The sequence below is a fragment of the Trachypithecus francoisi genome, unplaced genomic scaffold (assembly GCF_009764315.1).
Source record: "Trachypithecus francoisi isolate TF-2019V2 unplaced genomic scaffold, Tfra_2.0 Lachesis_group6, whole genome shotgun sequence".
Lineage (NCBI taxonomy): Eukaryota > Metazoa > Chordata > Mammalia > Primates > Cercopithecidae > Trachypithecus > Trachypithecus francoisi.
Genome location: NW_022681471.1, coordinates 67,939,622 through 67,957,670, shown reverse-complemented (window position 1 = coordinate 67,957,670; position 18,049 = coordinate 67,939,622). Strand labels below are relative to the sequence as shown.

General features: G+C 38.3%; 1 protein-coding gene across 1 annotated transcript in view; it reads right to left on the bottom strand.

Annotated features, from left to right (window-relative positions):
• The window catches only part of ZDHHC15 (zinc finger DHHC-type palmitoyltransferase 15), a 159,443-nt gene that overhangs the window by 64,573 nt on the left and 76,821 nt on the right, over nt 1-18,049 (bottom strand). The window contains 4 exon segments of the mRNA XM_033201252.1: nt 1,710-1,830; nt 2,579-2,611; nt 4,078-4,129; nt 4,132-4,146. Of these exon segments, the coding sequence (XP_033057143.1) occupies nt 1,710-1,830; nt 2,579-2,611; nt 4,078-4,129; nt 4,132-4,146 (221 nt within the window).

The window sequence follows — 18,049 nt, the reverse complement described above, 5'->3', positions numbered from 1 at the left end:
TGATGATTAATTCATATCCAAATATCTTTCAAGAATGAAAAAAGCACATGACACCTGGCTGGCATTGTGATAGTTGATCATTGGTTGACTAGGTGGGCTAAAGGCAAAATGTGTGAAATGCAATATTGTTTATTTTGTTACGAGGGTAAAAAGTGGTTCCTAAACAGTAGCCTACTGTGTTAAGCACCAAGAAAGGTCTGTAGTGAAGACCAAGGCCAACACTTTCCCTGCTGATGGGACATAGCAGATTTTCTTTACATTCAGGGTAGTAGCTCAGTATGTGGATTTTATAATATATTTTAAAATTATTGTAACTTACAATAATCCTGTGCTGTGGAAATGGACAAAGGAAGAGATGATGAAGCATTTTATATTTATAGAAAATTTATGAAAAAGTTTTACTTCTGCATAGTTTTGTTTGTATCCCTGAGTTGATGATTATGACATCTATTATATAATTCCTTATTCCTAAGGTTATTAAATATCTGAACTGATTCAGCAAGTTGAAAGGGAAATGGAAAACACACGTCACTATAATTTTCTACACTATCTTTTCTATATTACTAGGGATCAATGCACTGATTAATAATTTAAATATTCTTGGCTATTTAGGTTCCTATTGCCTTATCCTTCTCCTTTTTTTCTTCAGTTTATTATAATCTATATTCTGGTCACTGAATTCATGTTCTTTCTCTATGGCTTTATGTCTCCATTTGAGGTGAGATATTCATGTTATATAAGCTTTTGTGCAATCCCTAATAACTAGTAGCTCTGTCCACATCTGCCTTTTGATATTCAGGTTCAGTTTGGACAGTCTTCATCATGGATGTCTTAGTAATTGTACTGGAGTTGTGGGGAAGGGATATCTCCTGGGGTCCACTAGTATGACATTTAAAAAGAACATATTTCACTATACTTCTGCTAGACCTTGTACACATTTGTAAATAAAAAAATCTGCCTTAAGTTTGTTTTTCTGTTTTGGAAGTAGTTGGATATAATTTATATCTTCAAGTGGATGAAATAACTTTTTTGAGATTTCAGTATAATTATTTGAATCACATTTTGAAAGGTAAAGCACTTTCAACATCTGCTTCATTTGATCTTGGCAATGAGCCAGTGAAGCAGGTAAGCGATCCAGTATTCGATCTCCATTCTCCTAATTGCTAACCTAGTGTTTGTCAAACAAAGTTAAAAACAAAACAAAAAAACCCCTCCCCGTTATGTGAAGATTAGTCAGTATATCTTTCTGTACAGTAGGAATTCTGCAACTCTCCTTTGAATAGGGAATTAGGAAGTATTTTCTAACAACAGGGGAGTGATCTGTTAGCCTTTTTCTTAGGAAACTAGGGATTTAAAATTAGTTTCAACATTTTTCAAATCTATAACTGGTAAGAAGTGGATCTTTAAAACTCAGCTGGAGAAATACATTGTAAAGAATCAGTAGGAGTCAAGAGATTAGGTTCCTGAAGGCCTTAGCAAGATTCTCATGTATGACAGAAACTTGTTTTGCTAGAATCTGTAAATAACAGCTTCCTAAATCTCAGAGTATTCAATATGGAAAACCTGTTTTTAGTGCCTTCTCTTTCATTTACTTCAACAGTATTATTAGCTATTTAAAAATGTAAAAAGATAGAGGGTGAACAATGTCACAAGTTGGAGTGGGTGTGCATTTGTTCTAGGGGGACCCTTCAGGATATTTTTTAACTTACTCTCCAGTATTTGATGAAATAGCTGAAGACTGTTGTAGCAATGTACAGGCAGTAGAGAACAGAGTAAGCTAAGAATTGAAGGAAGAATTTGTAGTTGGAAAATCCAATGCAGTTATTAACCCTAAAAAAAAAGAAAAACTAATTTGAAATCAGGACCTCTTGATTGAGAGCACAGTGATATATAAGTGAACTAGGCAATGGAATCATGCTAGTTCTGCTGCTTCATTATGTGTTGTGTAAAAACCCAATAGAGATAGAAGTCCCTTAATAAGAACAGACTGGAAAAAACAAGTTCATGTCTCACTTGTTTCTTCTTTCATTTACAGGCACAGCAACACCTGGCCTACCTAATAGCTCTGGACTAGATCCTGGCACATCCAAGCAAACCTGGATCCTGGTTGCTAAAAATGTATTACGGTTTTAGCAGCTACATCTGGTACAGTTATGGCATGTTCTTTTTGTAGTTAGGTGATTTCAGACTGGCCTGCTGGGTCTGATATACAAAACTTGGAAAATTGCTGAATTTAACATTCTAGAATATTTCAAACATCAAGCCAGCTAGAAAGAGAGCTGAATTGTGTAGTGTTAAAAGGAGAAATGTTTGTGCTGTATTTCATTACTAAGCTCAATTGCTAAAGTAATGAATAGGAGACCATCAGCTTTGTAACTCCAGGAATTCACTATCATACCTTTGGTGTTATATTTTTTCTTCATTTTAAATGTTACCCATCCCCTGTCCCCTATAGAAATATAAAACCCAGTGAATTATAGCAGCAGAAACAGGCATGTGACAACTGTGCTTAGAAAAGTGCATATAATTCAGCAACTTTGACCCTTTTAGAGAAAAGAAATGAACCAAACAGACATACCAAGGGCAGTGATGATCCATTTTTAACACACACCTACGAAGGGGACAAAATATAGTGTGATAAGTGAGGCTATGGAAATGAAGCAACATCTCATGATTAAACTCAAGGTTTCACCAGTATTTTTACATGGTTCCAATACACCCATTCTCAGATTTCCACTATAGTGACTCCAAAACTGTGGCCCTCAGTTATTCCTAGGATGAGGTAATCACAACAACACTTTATGGGATCATGCCAGCAGCAAGTTACATGCCTATAAGTCCAACCTTTCAAAGGGATTGGAAACTCCAGATTATTAATACAGGTCTATTATGTCTCCTATCATTTTATTTAATGCTTAGTCTAATAAAAATACAGAAGAAAATATATGGCTATAGCCTCTATCTGAATCAAGGGTAAGAAAAATATGGGTGGAATAAGTACTCAAGAGAAAAGGCATGAAGATTACATGTATCAACATAAAAATGGGGTTTATGAAGCTGGAACAATTTGGGCAACAAAAAAGTAGCATCGGGTTATAATGCAAAATATAAAATGAATATTTATGCTTTCATACTGATATAAATAAGTGATTGAATAGATAAATAAATGAAGAGAAGAGATAAATGTCCCAAGCAAAATAACTTGAAATAATTTGGGTAGATACTCCACCTTCAAGGATGGAGGGCATAACTTCCCATTCCTTTAGTGTTGGCTGTGCATAGTGACTTCCTTTCAAAGAGTAAAGCATAGAAAGGAAGAACAACTTTACAGTGTTGAAACCTGACAAACTACCTCAGCCAGATGATCAAAATTAACATTTCAGTGATAAGTCATGTTTATAGGTACCCTTAATATGATGTAATGAGAATGGCACCTTACTCTATGATCTTCCTCCCCAAATCATATTACCCCAGTCTAACAATGATGAGGAAAGCATCAAACAAATCTGAATCAAGGGACACTCTACAACTACTTGACCATTAATCCTAAAAACTGTCAAGGTTATCAAAAACAAGTCTGGGAAACTGCCACAGCTAAGAGAAGTTAAGGAGATGAGACATTACTATTAAATGTAATGTGGTATCCTGGATGGGATCCTGAAAGAGATAAAGGACATTATGGAAAAACTGAGGAAATCTAAATGTAGACTTCAGTTAAAAATAATGTACCAGTGTTAGTTCATTAATTGTAACAAATGTACCATACAAATATAAGATGTTAACAACAAGGGAAACTGGGTGTGAGACATGTAAGAACTATCTTCACAAAAAATCTGCAAGTCTAAAATTGTCCACAAATAAAATGTTTATTTTTAAAATGTGGTCTTACTTCTCTTACTTATCTTTAGAGTAGCTTGAATCATCATCAACCGTGTGAGGGGTTTTGGCATATGCTTATTATGATTGAAAGGAAATGCTCTTATCTAGGTATAGTTACATGTTAGGATCAGTCATTTTGTTGTCTAGGCAACCATCAGTGGCCAAGCCCAGCTCAGGAGAAATATGGCCGTCACTTACATAGCACAGACAGAGCAGTGGTGGCAGCGGTCTGGCTTGATCAGATTACACGGTCACAGAATCGTACAGCTATAAAAAAAATAAGGTGGTAAGCACTTTTTAGGGCTCAATACAAGACCTTATATCTTACTAGCTTATCTGGATGACTTGTTACGCACTGATTATAGATAGTCAAACTCATCTCACGTTACCAAGCAAAAGGCAGATTGCATAAGAGAATTGGGGTATATATTCTTTTCCTTGTTGGATCCAATTTTGAAAGCACTTTTGGGGGCTGAAAGGAAGGGGAAAAGTTTCTTATCTGGATATCTGTCATAAGATCTTTCATTATAAAACAAACTATACTACCAAATGCTTGAGGGATCTTGAAAAATCATTTAGCCTCTATTTACCCCCAACTTTCTGATCTGAAAATAAGGATTCATAATTTATCTCCTGTCTCCAGAGATTGGATTGTATGTGGTGGATAACACTCCTAAAACATGGTAAAGAGAGTGGTTTCTAGAATAATAATTTGGGGAACAGAAGAGACATTCTAGAACAATTAGTTTAATTGATCATTTCACAGATAAAGGAAGTAAAGATCTGGGCCATATCAACTGATTTGCCCAGGATCACACAGCAAGTTGCTGGCAGGGCTGTGACCTGTACAGTTTTGATGACTTCTTATTTTAGGATTCTTTTAACTCTGTAAATCTGATATTAAAAATCATTCCTCCTTCCCTCCTTCCCTCCTTTCCTTCCTTCCTTCCTTCCTTCCTTCCTTCCTTCCTTCCTCCTTTCCTTCCTTCCTTCCTTCCTTTCCTTTAGATGAAAGGTATTTTACTTTCCCTCTCATTTTCTAGATGTTCATTAATAGAGTATGACTGTGTTTAATGTGATTATTAAGTATAAAAACTAAAATGAGGAATAATTTGAACTAATATAATAATTTCATCTAAAGTGTACATTAAGCACATATTACTGATTCAACACAATAGACAGTTAATTCAGCAGAGATTTGTGTTCACTTCTACTAATGGAAGTATGTGAGTGACTAAAGTTGTGGGCGTAATTGAGTCAAAGAGGGAGGGAGAAGAACATGCTTATCTGGGTCCTTTTGCATATTTTAAAATATACTGTCAATGCTCCATCCTCATTTAAGCCACATTGTCTCTTAGCTAGTTGACTGCAATAGCTGTGTAATTTATCACTCTGCTTTCATACTTGCCCCTCACAAGACCTACTATACAGAGTAGCTGGGTGATCTGTCAAAATCTACATCAGATCTGGTGTAGTGGCTCATGTCTATAATGCCAGCACTTTGAGAGACCAAGGCAAAACTATTGCTTGAGATCAGGAGTTCCAGAACAGCCTGGACAACATAGTAAGATCCTGTCTCTACAAAAAATAAAATAAAATAAATTAGCCAGGCATGGTGGTACGCACTTGTGGTCTCAGCAACTTGAGAGGCCGAGGCAGTAGGATTACTAGAGCCCAGGAGTTCGAGGCTGCAGTAATCTATGGAGTACAGTGAATTACTGTACTCTAGCCTGGGTGATAGAGCAAGATACTGTTTCTAAAAATAAAAAAAAAAATGTAAATCAGATCATATCACTCTCCACTTAAAACTCTCAATGGATTTCCAACACCTTCAGAATAAAATCCAAACTCCTTACCATGTCCTGTATCATCTAACCTCTGCCTATCTCTTCAAATGTATCTTGCAAAACTCTCCTCATACTATGTTCCAGTGAAACTGGCTCAGGAAGAAGTTGAATCCCTGAATAGACCAATAGCAGGCTCTGAAATTGAGGCAACAATTAATAGCCTACCCACCAAAAAAAGTCCAGGACCAGATGGATTCACAGCTGAATTCTACCAGAGGTACAAGGAGGAGCTGGTACCATTCCTTCTGAAACTATTTCAATCAATAGAAAAAGAGGGAATCCTCCCTAACTCTTTTTATGAGGCCAACATCATCCTGATACCAAAGCCTGGCAGAGACACAACAAAAAAAGAGAATTTTAGACCAATATCCCTGATGAACATCGATGCAAAAATTCTCAATAAAATACTGGCAAACCGGATTCAGCAGCACATCAAAAAGCTTATCCACCATGATCAAGTGGGCTTCATCCCTGGGATGCAAGGCTGGTTCAACATTCGCAAATCAATAAACGTAATCCAGCATATAAACAGAACCAAAGACAAGAACCACATGATTATCTCAATAGATGCAGAAAAGGCTTTTGACAAAATTCAACAGCCCTTTATGCTAAAAACGCTCAATAAATTCGGTATTGATGGAACGTACCTCAAAATAATAAGAGCTATTTATGACAAACCCACAGCTAATATCATACTGAATGGGCAAAAACTGGAAAAATTCCCTTTGAAAACTGGCACAAGACAGGGATGCCCTCTCTCACCACTCCTATTCAACATAGTGTTGGAAGTTCTGGCTAGGGCAATCAGGCAAGAGAAAGAAATCAAGGGTATCCAGTTGGGAAAAGAAGAAGTCAAATTGTCCCTGTTTGCAGATGACATGATTGTATATTTAGAAAACCCCATCGTCTCAGCCCAAAATCTCCTTAAGCTGATAAGCAACTTCAGCAAAGTCTCAGGATACAAAATTAATGTGCAAAAATCACAAGCATTCTTATACACCAGTAACAGACAAGCAGAGAGCCAAATCAGGAATGAACTTCCATTCACAATTGCTTCAAAGAGAATCAAATACCTAGGAATCCAGCTTACAAGGGATGTAAAGGACCTCTTCAAGGAGAACTACAAACCACTGCTCAGTGAAATCAAAGAGGACACAAACAAATGGAAGAACATACCATGCTCATGGATAGGAAGAATCAATATCGTGAAAATGGCCATACTGCCCAAGGTTATTTATAGATTCAATGCCATCCCCATCAAGCTACCAATGAGTTTCTTCACAGAATTGGAAAAAACGGCTTTAAAGTTCATATGGAACCAAAAAAGAGCCCGCATTGCCAAGACAATCCTAAGTCAAAAGGACAAAGCTGGAGGCGTCACGCTACCTGACTTCAAACTATACTACAAGGCTACAGTAACCAAAACAGCATGGTACTGGTACCACAACAGAGATATAGACCAATGGAACAGAACAGAGTCCTCAGAAATAATACCACACATCTACAGCCATCTGATCTTTGACAAACCTGACAAAAACAAGAAATGGGGAAAGGATTCCCTATTTAATAAATGGTGCTGGGAAAATTGGCTAGCCATAAGTAGAAAGCTGAAACTGGATCCTTTCCTTACCCCTTATACGAAAATTAATTCAAGATGGATCAGAGACTTAAATGTTAGACCTAATACCATAAAAACCCTAGAAGAAAATCTAGGTAGTACCATTCAGGACATAGGCATGGGCAAGGACTTCATGTCTAAAACACCAAAAGCAACGGCAGCAAAAGCAAAAATTGACACATGGGATCTAATTAAACTAAAGAGCTTTTGCACAGCAAAAGAAACTACCATCAGAGTGAACAGGCAACCTACAGAATGGGAGAAAATTTTTGCAACCTACTCATCTGACAAAGGGCTAATATCCAGAATCTACAAAGAACTCAAACAAATATACAAGAAAAAAACAAACAACCCCATCAAAAAGTGGGGAAAGGATATGAACAGACATTTCTCAAAAGAAGACATCCATACAGCCAACAGACACATGAAAAAATGCTCATCATCACTCGCCATCAGAGAAATGCAAATCAAAACCACAATGAGATACCATCTCACACCAGTTAGAATGGCAATCATTAAGAAGTCAGGAAACAACAGGTGTTGGAGAGGATGTGGAGAAATAGGAACACTTTTACACTGTTGGTGGGATTGTAAACTAGTTCAACCATTATGGAAAACAGTATGGCGATTCCTCAAGGATCTAGAACTAGATGTACCATATGACCCAGCCATCCCACTACTGGGTATATACCCAAAGGATTATAAATTACTCTACTACAAAGACACATGCATACGTATGTTTATTGCGGCACTATTCACAATAGCAAAGACTTGGAATCAACCCAAATGTCCATCTGTGACAGACTGGATTAAGAAAATGTGGCACATATACACCATGGAATACTATGCAGCCATAAAAAAGGATGAGTTTGCGTCCTTTGTAGGGACATGGATGCAGCTGGAATCCATCATTCTTAGCAAACTATCACAAGAAGAGAAAACCAAACACCGCATGTTCTCACTCATAGGTGGGAACTGAACAATGAGATCACTTGGACTCGGGAAGGGGAACATCACACACTGGGGCCTATCATGGGGAGGGGGGAGGAGGGAGGGATTGCATTGGGGAGTTATACATGATATAAACGTCATGCACATGTACCCTAGAACTTAAAGTATAATAAAAAAAAAAAAAAAAAAAAAAAAAAAGAAACTGGCTGCCTATCTGCTCTTGTAATCAAGCTTGCTCCTGCTTCAGGGCCTTTTGTGCTTGCAGTTCCTTTGCCTGGGATAATCATCCTTCTGCTGGTGTGATGGTTAATTTTATTTTATTTTTTAAATTTCAATAGGCTTTTGGGGAACAGGTGGTGTTTGGTTACATGGATAAGTTGTTTAGTGGTGATTTCTGAGATTTTGGTGCACCCATCATCTGAGCAGTATACACTGTACCCAATGTGTAGTCTGTTATCCCTTGCCACCCGCTACCTTTTCCCCTGAGTCCCCAGAGTCAATTATATCATTCTTAGGCTTCTGCATCCTCATAGCTTAGCTCTCACTCATAAGTGAAAACATATGATATAATGTTTTCCACTCCTGAGTTACTTTACGTAGAATAATGGTCTCCAGCTCCATCCAGGTTGCTGAGAATGCCATTATTTTGTTCTCTTTTTATGGCTGAGTAGTGGATATATATAAAATATATAATTATTATATATAATATATACTGTATATAAAATTATACAAAATACTGTATATATACAGTATATTATATAATATATTCTATGTTATATATACACAGTATATTTTTATGGCTCTCTCTCTCTCTCTCTATATATATATATATAACATTTTCTTTATTCACTCACTGATTGGTGGCCATTTGGGCTGGTTCCATATTTGTATAATTTGTGATTGTAAACTGTGTTGCAATGAACATGCCTATGCAAGTGTCTTTTTCATATAATGACTTCTTTTGCTCTGGGTAAATATCGAGCAGTGGGATTGCAGGACCAAATGATAGATCTACTTTTAGTTCTTTAAGAATCTCCATACTGTTTTCCATAGCGGTTGTAGTAGTTTATATTCCCACCAGGAGTGTAAGTGTTCCCTTTTCACCACATCAAAGCCAATGTTTATTATGCTTTGATTTTTAAATTATGGCCATTCTTGAAGGAATAAGGTGGTATTTCATGGTGGTTTTGACTTGCATTTCCCTGAAAATTAGTGATGTTGAGAATTTTTTCACATGTTTGTTGGCCATTTGTATATCTTCTTTTCAGAATTGTTTATTCAGGTCCTTAGCTCACTTTTTGATGGGATTGTTTTTTTCTTGCTGATTTGAGTTCCTTGTAGATTCTGGATATTCGTCCCTTGTCACATGCATAGTTTGCGGATATTTTTTCCCAGTCCTTGGGTTGTCTGTTTACTCTGCTGATTATTTCTTTTCCTGTGCAGAAGCTTTTTAGTTTAATTAAGTCTCATCAATTTATCTTTGTTTGTGTTGCATTTGCCTTGGGTTCTTGGTCATGAACTATTTGCATAGGCCAATATCTAGCAAAGTTTTTCCAATGTTATCTTCTAGAATATTTATGGTTTCAGGTCTTAGATTTAAGTCTTTGATCCAACTTGAGTTCAGTTGATTTTTGTATACAGTGATAAATGAGGATCCAGTTTCATTCTTCTACATGTGGCTTGCCAATTATCCCAGCACCATTTGCTGAATAGGGTGTCTTTCCACATTTCATGTTTTTGTTTGCTTTATCAAAAATCAGTTAGCTGTAAGTATTTGGGCTTATTTCTGGGTTCTCTATTCTGTTCCATTGGTCTGTGTGCCTATTTTTATACCTGTACCATGCTGCTTTGGTGACTATAGCCTTGTAGTATAGTTTGAAGTCAGGTAATGTGATGCCTCCAGATTTGTTCTTTTTGCTTACTCTTGCTTTGGCTAATGCGGGCTTTTATGGTTTTACACGAATTTTAGAATTGTTTTTTTCCAGTGCTGTGAAGAATGATGATGGTATTTTGATGAGAATGGCATTGAATTTGTCTGTTGCTTTTGGCAGCATGGTCATTTTCACAATATTGATTATACTCATTCATGGGCATGGGATATGTTTGCATTTATTTCTGTTGTCTATGATTTCTTTCAGCAGTGTTTTGTAGTTTTCCTTGTAGAGGCGTTCACGTCCTTGGTTAGGTATATTTCTAGGTTTTGTTTGTTTGTTTGTTTTCCACTATAGTAAAAGTAGTGGAGTTCTTGATTTAATTCTCAACTTGGTTGCTGTTGGTGTAAAGCACTGCTACTGATTTGTATACATTAATTTTCTAACCTGAAACTTTACTGAATTAATTGATCAGATCCAGGAGCTTTTTGGAACAGTCTTTAGGGTTTTCTAAGTATATGATCACATTATCAGCAAACAGCAACAGTTTGACTTCCTCTTTATTCATTTGGATGTCCTTTATTTCTTTCTCTTGTCTGATCACTCTGACTAGGACTTCCAGTACTATGTTGAATAGAAGAGGTGAAAATGGGCATCTTCCTCTTGTTCCAGTTCTTAGGAGCAATGCTTTCAACTTTTCCCCATTCAGTATAATTTGGCTGTGGGTGTGTCATAGATGGCTTTTTTTTTTTAATTTTTAATTTTTTTTATTATACTTTAAGTTCTAGGGTACACGTGCATAACGTGCAGGTTTGTTACATATGTATACTGTGCATGTTGGTGTGCTGCACCCATCAACTCGTCCGCACCCATCAATTCATCATTTATATCAGGCATAACTCCCAATACAATCCCTCCCCTCTCCCCCCTCCCCATGATAGGCCCCGGTGTGTGATGTTCCCCTTCCCGAGTCCAAGTGATCTCATTGTTCAGTTCCCACCTATGAGTGAGAACATGCGGTGTTTCGTTTTCTGTTCTTGTGATAGTTTGCTAAGAATGATGGTTTCCAGCTGCATCCATGTCCCTACAAAGGACGCAAACTCATCCTTTTTGATGGCTGCATAGTATTCCATGGTGTATATGTGCCACATTTTCTTAATCCAGTCTGTCACAGATGGACATTTGGGTTGATTCCAAGTCTTTGCTATTGTGAATAGTGCCGCAATAAACATACGTGTGCATGTGTCTTTATAGCAGCATGATTTATAATCCTTTGGGTATATACCCAGTAGTGGGATGGCTGGGTCATATGGTACATCTAGTTCTAGATCCTTGAGGAATTGCCATACTGTTTTCCACAATGGTTGAACTAGTTTACAATCCCATCAAGAGTGTAAAAGTGTTCTATTTCTCCACATCCTCTCCAACACCTGTTGTTTCCTGACTTTTTAATGATTGCCATTCTAACTGGTGTGTGATGGTATCTCATTGTGGTTTTGATTTGCATTTCTCTGATGGCGAGAGATGATGAGCATTTTTTCATGTGTCTGTTGGCTGCATGAATGTCTTCTTTTGAGAAATGACTGTTGATATCCTTTGCCCACTTTTTGATGGGGTTGTTTTTTTCTTGTATATTTGTTTGAGTTCTTTGTAGATTCTGGATATTAGCCCTTTGTCAGATGAGTAGATTGCAAAAGTGTTCTCCCATTCTGTAGGTTGCCTGTTCACTCTGATAGTAGTTTCTTTTGCTGTGCAGAAGCTCTTTAGTTTAATTAGATCCCATGTGTCAATTTTGGCTTTTGCTGCCGTTGCTTTTGGTGTTTTAGACATGAAGTCCTTGCCCATGCCTATGTCCTGAATGGTACTACCTAGGTTTTCTTCTAGGGTTTTTATGGTATTAAGTCTAACATTTAAGTCTCTAATCCATCTTGAATTAATCTTCGTATAAGGGGTAAGGAAAGGATCCAGTTACAGCTTTCTATTATGGCTAGCCAATTTTCCCAGCACCATTTATTAAATAGGGAATCCTTTCCCCATTTCTTGTTTCTCTCAGGTTTGTCAAAGATCAGATGGCTGTAGATGTGTGGTATTATTTCTGAGGACTCTGTTCTGTTCCATTGGTTTATATCTCTGTTTTGGTACCAGTACCATGCTGTTTTGGTTACTGTAGCCTTGTAGTATAGTTTGAAGTCAGGTAGCGTGATGCCTCCAGCTTTGCCCTTTTGACTTAGGATTGTCTTCGCAATGCGGGCTCTTTTTTGGTTCCATATGAACTTTAAAGCAGTTTTTTCCAACTCTGTGAAGAAACTCATTGGTAGCTTGATGGGGATGGCATTGAATCTATAAATAACCTTAGGCAGTATGGCCATTTTCACGATATTGATTCTTCCTATCCATGAGCATGGTATGTTCTTCCACTTGTTTCTGTCCTCTTTGATTTCACTGAGCAGTGGTTTGTAGTTCTCCTTGAAGAGGTCCTTTACATCCCTTGTAAGTTGGATTCCTAGGTATTTTATTCTCTTTGAAGCAATTGTGAATGGAAGTTCATTCCTAATTTGACTCTCTGTTTGTCTGTTACTGGTGTATAAGAATGCTTGTGATTTTTGCACATTAATTTTGTATCCTGAGACTTTGCTGAAGTTTCTTATCAGCTTAAGGAGATTTTGGGCTGAGACAATGGGGTTTTCTAAATATACAATCATGTCATTTGCAAGCAGGGACAATTTGACTTCTTCTTTTCCTAACTGGATACCCTTTGTTTCTTTCTCTTGCCTGATTGCCCTAGCCAGAATTTCAAACACTATGTTGAATAGGAGTGGTGAGTGAGGGCATCCCTGTCTTGTGCCAGTTTTCAAAGGGAATTTTTCCAGTTTTTGCCCATTCAGTATGATATTAGCTGTGGGTTTGTCATAAATAGCTCTTATTATTTTGAGGTACGTTCCATCAATACCGAATTGATTGAGCGTTTTTAGGATGAAGGGCTGTTGAATTTTGTCAAAAGCCTTTTCTGCATCTATTGAGATAATCATGTGGTTCTTGTCTTTGGTTCTGTTTATATGCTGGATTACGTTTATTGATTTGCGAATGTTGAACCAGCCTTGCATCCCAGGGATGAAGCCCACTTGATCATGGTGGATAAGCTTTTTGATGTGCTGCTGAATCCGGTTTGCCAGTATTTTATTGAGGATTTTTGCATCGATGTTCATCAGGGATATTGGTCTAAAATTCTCTTTTTTTGTTGTGTCTCTGCCAGGCTTTGGTATCAGGATGATGTTGGCCTCAAAAATGAGTTAGGGAGGATTCCCTCTTTTTCTATTGATTGGAATAGTTTCAGAAGGAATGGTACCAGCTCCTCCTTGTACCTCTGGTAGAATTCAGCTGTGAATCCATCTGGTCCTGGACTTTTTTTGGTTGGTAGGCTATTAATTATTGCCTCAATTTCAGAGCCTGCTATTGGTCTATTCAGGGATTCAACTTCTTCCTGGTTTAGTCTTGGAAGAGTGTAAGTGTCCAGGAAATGATCCATTTCTTCTAGATTTTCTAGTTGATTTGCGTAGAGGTGTTTATAGTATTCTCTGATGGTAGTTTGTATTTCTGTGGGGTCAGTGGTGATATCCCCTTTATCATTTTTGATCGCATCTATTTGATTCCTCTCTTTTCTTCTTTATTAGTCTTGCTAGTGGTCTGTCAATTTTTTTTATCTTTTCCAAAAACCAACTTCTGGATTCATTGATTTGTTGGAGGGTTTTTTGTGTCTCTATCTCCTTCAGTTCTGCTCTGATCTTAGTTATTTCTTAGTTATTTCTTAGTTATTTCTGCCAGCTTTTGAATGTGTTTGCTCTTGCTCTCTAGTTCTTTTAATTGTGATGTTAGTGTGTCAATTTTAGATCTTTCCTGCTTTCTCTTGTGGGCATTTAGTGCTATAAATTTCCCTCTACACACTGCTTTAAATGTGTCCCAGAGATTCTGGTATGTTGTATCTTTGTTCTCATTGGTTTCAAAGAACATCTTTATTTCTGCCTTTATTTCATTATGTACCCAGTAGTCATTCAGGAGCAGGTTGTTCAGTTTCCATGTAGTTGAGCAGTTTTGATTGAGTTTCTTAGTCCTGAGTTCTAGTTTGATTGCACTGTGGTCTGAGAGACAGTTTGTTATAATTTCTGTTCTTGTACATTTGCTGAGGAGTGCTTTACTTCCAATTATGTGGTCAATTTTGGAATAAGTGTGATGTGGTGCTGAGAAGAATGTATATTCTGTTGATTTGGGGTGGAGAGTTCTATAGATGTCTATTAGGTCCGCTTGGTGCAGAGATGAGTTCAATTCCTGGATATCCTTGTTAACTTCTGTCTCGTTGATCTGTCTAATGTTGACAGTGGAGTGTTGAAGTCTCCCATTATTATTGTATGGGAGTCTAAGTCTCTTTGTAAGTCTCTAAGGACTTGCTTTATGAATCTGGGTGTTCCTGTATTGGGTGCATATATATTTAGGAGAGTTAGCTCTTCCTGTTGAATTGATCCCTTTACCATTATATAATGGCCTTGTTTGTCTCTTTTGATCTTTGATGGTTTAAAGTCTGTTTTATCAGAGACTAGGATTGCAACCTCTGCTTTTTTTTGTTCTCCATTTGCTTGGTAGATCTTCCTTCATCCCTTTATTTTGAGCCTATGTATGTCTCTGCATGTGAGATGGGTCTCCTGAATACAGCAGACTGATGGGTCTTGACTCTTTATCCAGTTTGCCAGTCTGTGTCTTTTAATTGGAGCATTTAGTCCATTTACATTTAAGGTGAATATTGTTATGTGTGAACTTGATCCTGCCATTATGATATTGACTGGTTATTTTGCTCGTTAGTTGATGCAGTTTCTTCCTAGCCTCGATGGTCTTTACATTTTGGCATGTTTTTGCAATGGCTGGTACTGGTTGTTCCTTTCCATGTTTAGGGCTTCCTTCAGGGTCTCTTGTAAGGCAGGCCTGGTGGTGACAAAATCTCTAAGCATTTGCTTATCTGTAAAGGATTTTATTTCTCCTTCACTGATGAAACTTAGTTTGGCTGGATATGAAATTTCGGGTTTAAAATTCTTTTCTTTAAGAATGTTGAATATTGGCCCCCACTCTATTCTGGCTTGTAGAGTTTCTGCCGAGAGATCTGCTGTTAGTCTGATGGGCTTCCCTTTGTGGGTAACCCGACCTTTCTCTCTGGCTGCCCTTAAGACTTTTTCCTTCATTTCAACTTTGGTGAATCTGGCAATTATGTGTCTTCGAGTTGCTCTTCTGGAAGAGTATCTTTGTGGCGTTCTCTGTATTTCCTGAATTTGAATGTTGGCCTGCCCTACTAGGTTGAGGAAGTTCTCCTGGATGATATCCTGAAGAGTGTTTTCCAACTTGGTTCCATTTTCCCCCTCACTTTCAGGCACCCCCATCAGACGTAGATTTGGTCTTTTTACATAATCCCATACTACTTGCGGGCTTTGTTCATTTCTTTTTCTTCTTTTTTCTTTTGGTTTCTCTTCTTGCTTCACTTCATTCATTTGATCCTCAATCGCTGATACTCTTTCTTCCAGTTGATCGAGTCTGTTACTGAAGCTTGTGGATTTGTCACGTATTTCTCGTGCCATGGTTTTCATCTCTGTCAGTTTGTTTATGACCTTCTCTGCATTAATTAGTCTAGCTGTCAATTCTTCCACTCTTTTTTCAAGATTTTTAGTTTCTTTGTGCTGGGTACGTAATTCCTCCTTTAGCTCTGAGAAGTTCGATGGACTGAAGCCTTCTTCTCTCATTTCGTCAAAGTTATTCTCTGACCAGCTTTGATCTGTTGCTGGCGATGGGCTGCACTCCTTTGCAGGGGGAGATGCGCCCTTATTTTTTGAATTTCCAGCTTTTCTGCCCTGCTTTTCCCCTATCTTTGTGGTTTTATCTGCCTCTGGTCTTTGATGATGGTGACGTACTGATGGGGTTTTGGTATAGGTGTCCTTCCTGTTGATAGTTTTCCTTCTAACAGTCAGGACCCTCCGCTGTAGGTCTGTTGGAGATTGCTTGAGGTCCACTCCAGACCCTGTTTGCCTGGGTATCAGCAGCAGAAGTTGCAGAAGATAGAATATTGCTGAACAGCTAGTGTACCTTTCTGATTCTTACTTTGGAAGCTTCCTCTCAGGGGTGTACTCCACCCTGTGAGGTGTGGGGTGTCAGACTGCCCCTAGTGGGGGATGTCTCCCAGTTAGGCTACTCAGGTGTCAGGGACCCACTTGAGCAGGCAGTCTGTCCCTTCTCAGATCTCAACCTCCATGTTGGGAGATCCACTGCTCTCTTCAAAGCTGTCAGACAGAGTCGTTTGCGTCTGCAGAGGTTCCTGCTGCTTTTGTTGTTATTGTTGTTAACTGTGCCCTATCCCCAGAGGTGGAGTCTACAGAGACAGGCAGGTTTCCTTGAGCTGCTGTGAGCTCCACCCAGTTCTAGCTTCCCAGCGGCTTTGTTTACCTACTTAAGCCTCAGCAATGGTGGGCGCCCCTCCCCCAGCCTCGCTGCTGCCTTGCAGTTAGATCGCAGACTGCTGTGTTAGCAATGAGGGGGCTCCGTGGGCGTGGGCCCCTCCCGGTCAGGTGTGGGATATATTCTCCTGGTGTGCCCGTTTGCTTAAAGTGCAGTATTGGGGTGGGAGTTACCCGATTTTCCAGGTGTTGTGTGTCTCAGTTCCCCTGGCTAGGAAAAGGGATTCCCTTCCCCCTTGCGCTTCCCAGATGAGGCGATGCCTCGCCCCGCTTCAGGTCTCGCTGGTCGGGCTGCAGCAGCTGACCAGCACCGATTGTCCGGCACTCCCTAGTGAGATGACCCCAGTACCTCAGTTGAAAATGCAGAAATCACCGGTCTTCTGTGTCGCTCGTGCTGGGAGTTGGAGACTGGAGCTATTCCTATTGGGCCATCTTGCTCCGTCCCCCCATAGATGGCTTTCATTACCTTATTTCCCTTCTATGCTGATTTCGCTGAGGATTTTAATCATAAAGCGATGCTGGATTTTGTCAAATGCTTTTTCTGCGTCTACTGAGGTGATCATGCGATTTTTGTTTTTTCTTATGTTTATGTGGTGCATTACATTTATTGACTTGCCTATGTTAAATCAACCCTGAATCCATGGTATGAAACACACTTGATCATGATGGATTATGTTTTTGATATGCTGTTGAATTCGGTTAGCTAATATTTTGTTGAGGATTTTTTCATCTATATTCATCAGGGATATTGGTCTGTAGTTTTCTTTTTTAGCTATGTTCTTTCCTCGTTTTTGGTATTAGGGTAATATTGGCTTCATAGAATAATTTAGGAAGGATTCCCTCTTTCTCTGTCTTTTGGAATAGTTTCAGTAGAAGTGGTACCAATTCTTCTTTGAATGTCTGATAGAATTCAGCTGTGAATCCATCTGGCCCTGGACTTTTTTGTTGGCAATTTTTTTATTACCATTTTAATCTTGCTGCCTGTTACTGGTCTCTTCAGAGTTCCCGTTTCTTTCCGGTTTAATCTAGGAGAGTTGTATATTTCCAGGAATTTATCAATCTCCTCTAAGTTTTCAAGTTTGCACCCATGAAGGTATCCTTAGTAGCCTTGAATGATCTTTTGTATTTCTGTTATGGGTTGTAATATCTCCCTTTTTGTTTCAAATTGAGCTTATTTGGGTCTTCTCTTCTTTTCTTTGTTTATCTCACTAATTGTCTATCAATTGTATCTTTTCAAAGAACAAGCTTTTCGTTTCACTTATCTTTTGTATTCTTATTTTTTGTTTCAATTTCATTTAGTTCTGCTCTGATTTTTGTTATTTATTTTCTTCTGCTGGGTTTGGGTTTGGTCTGTTCTTGTTCCTCTAGTTCCTTGAGGTGTAAGCTTAGATTGTCCAT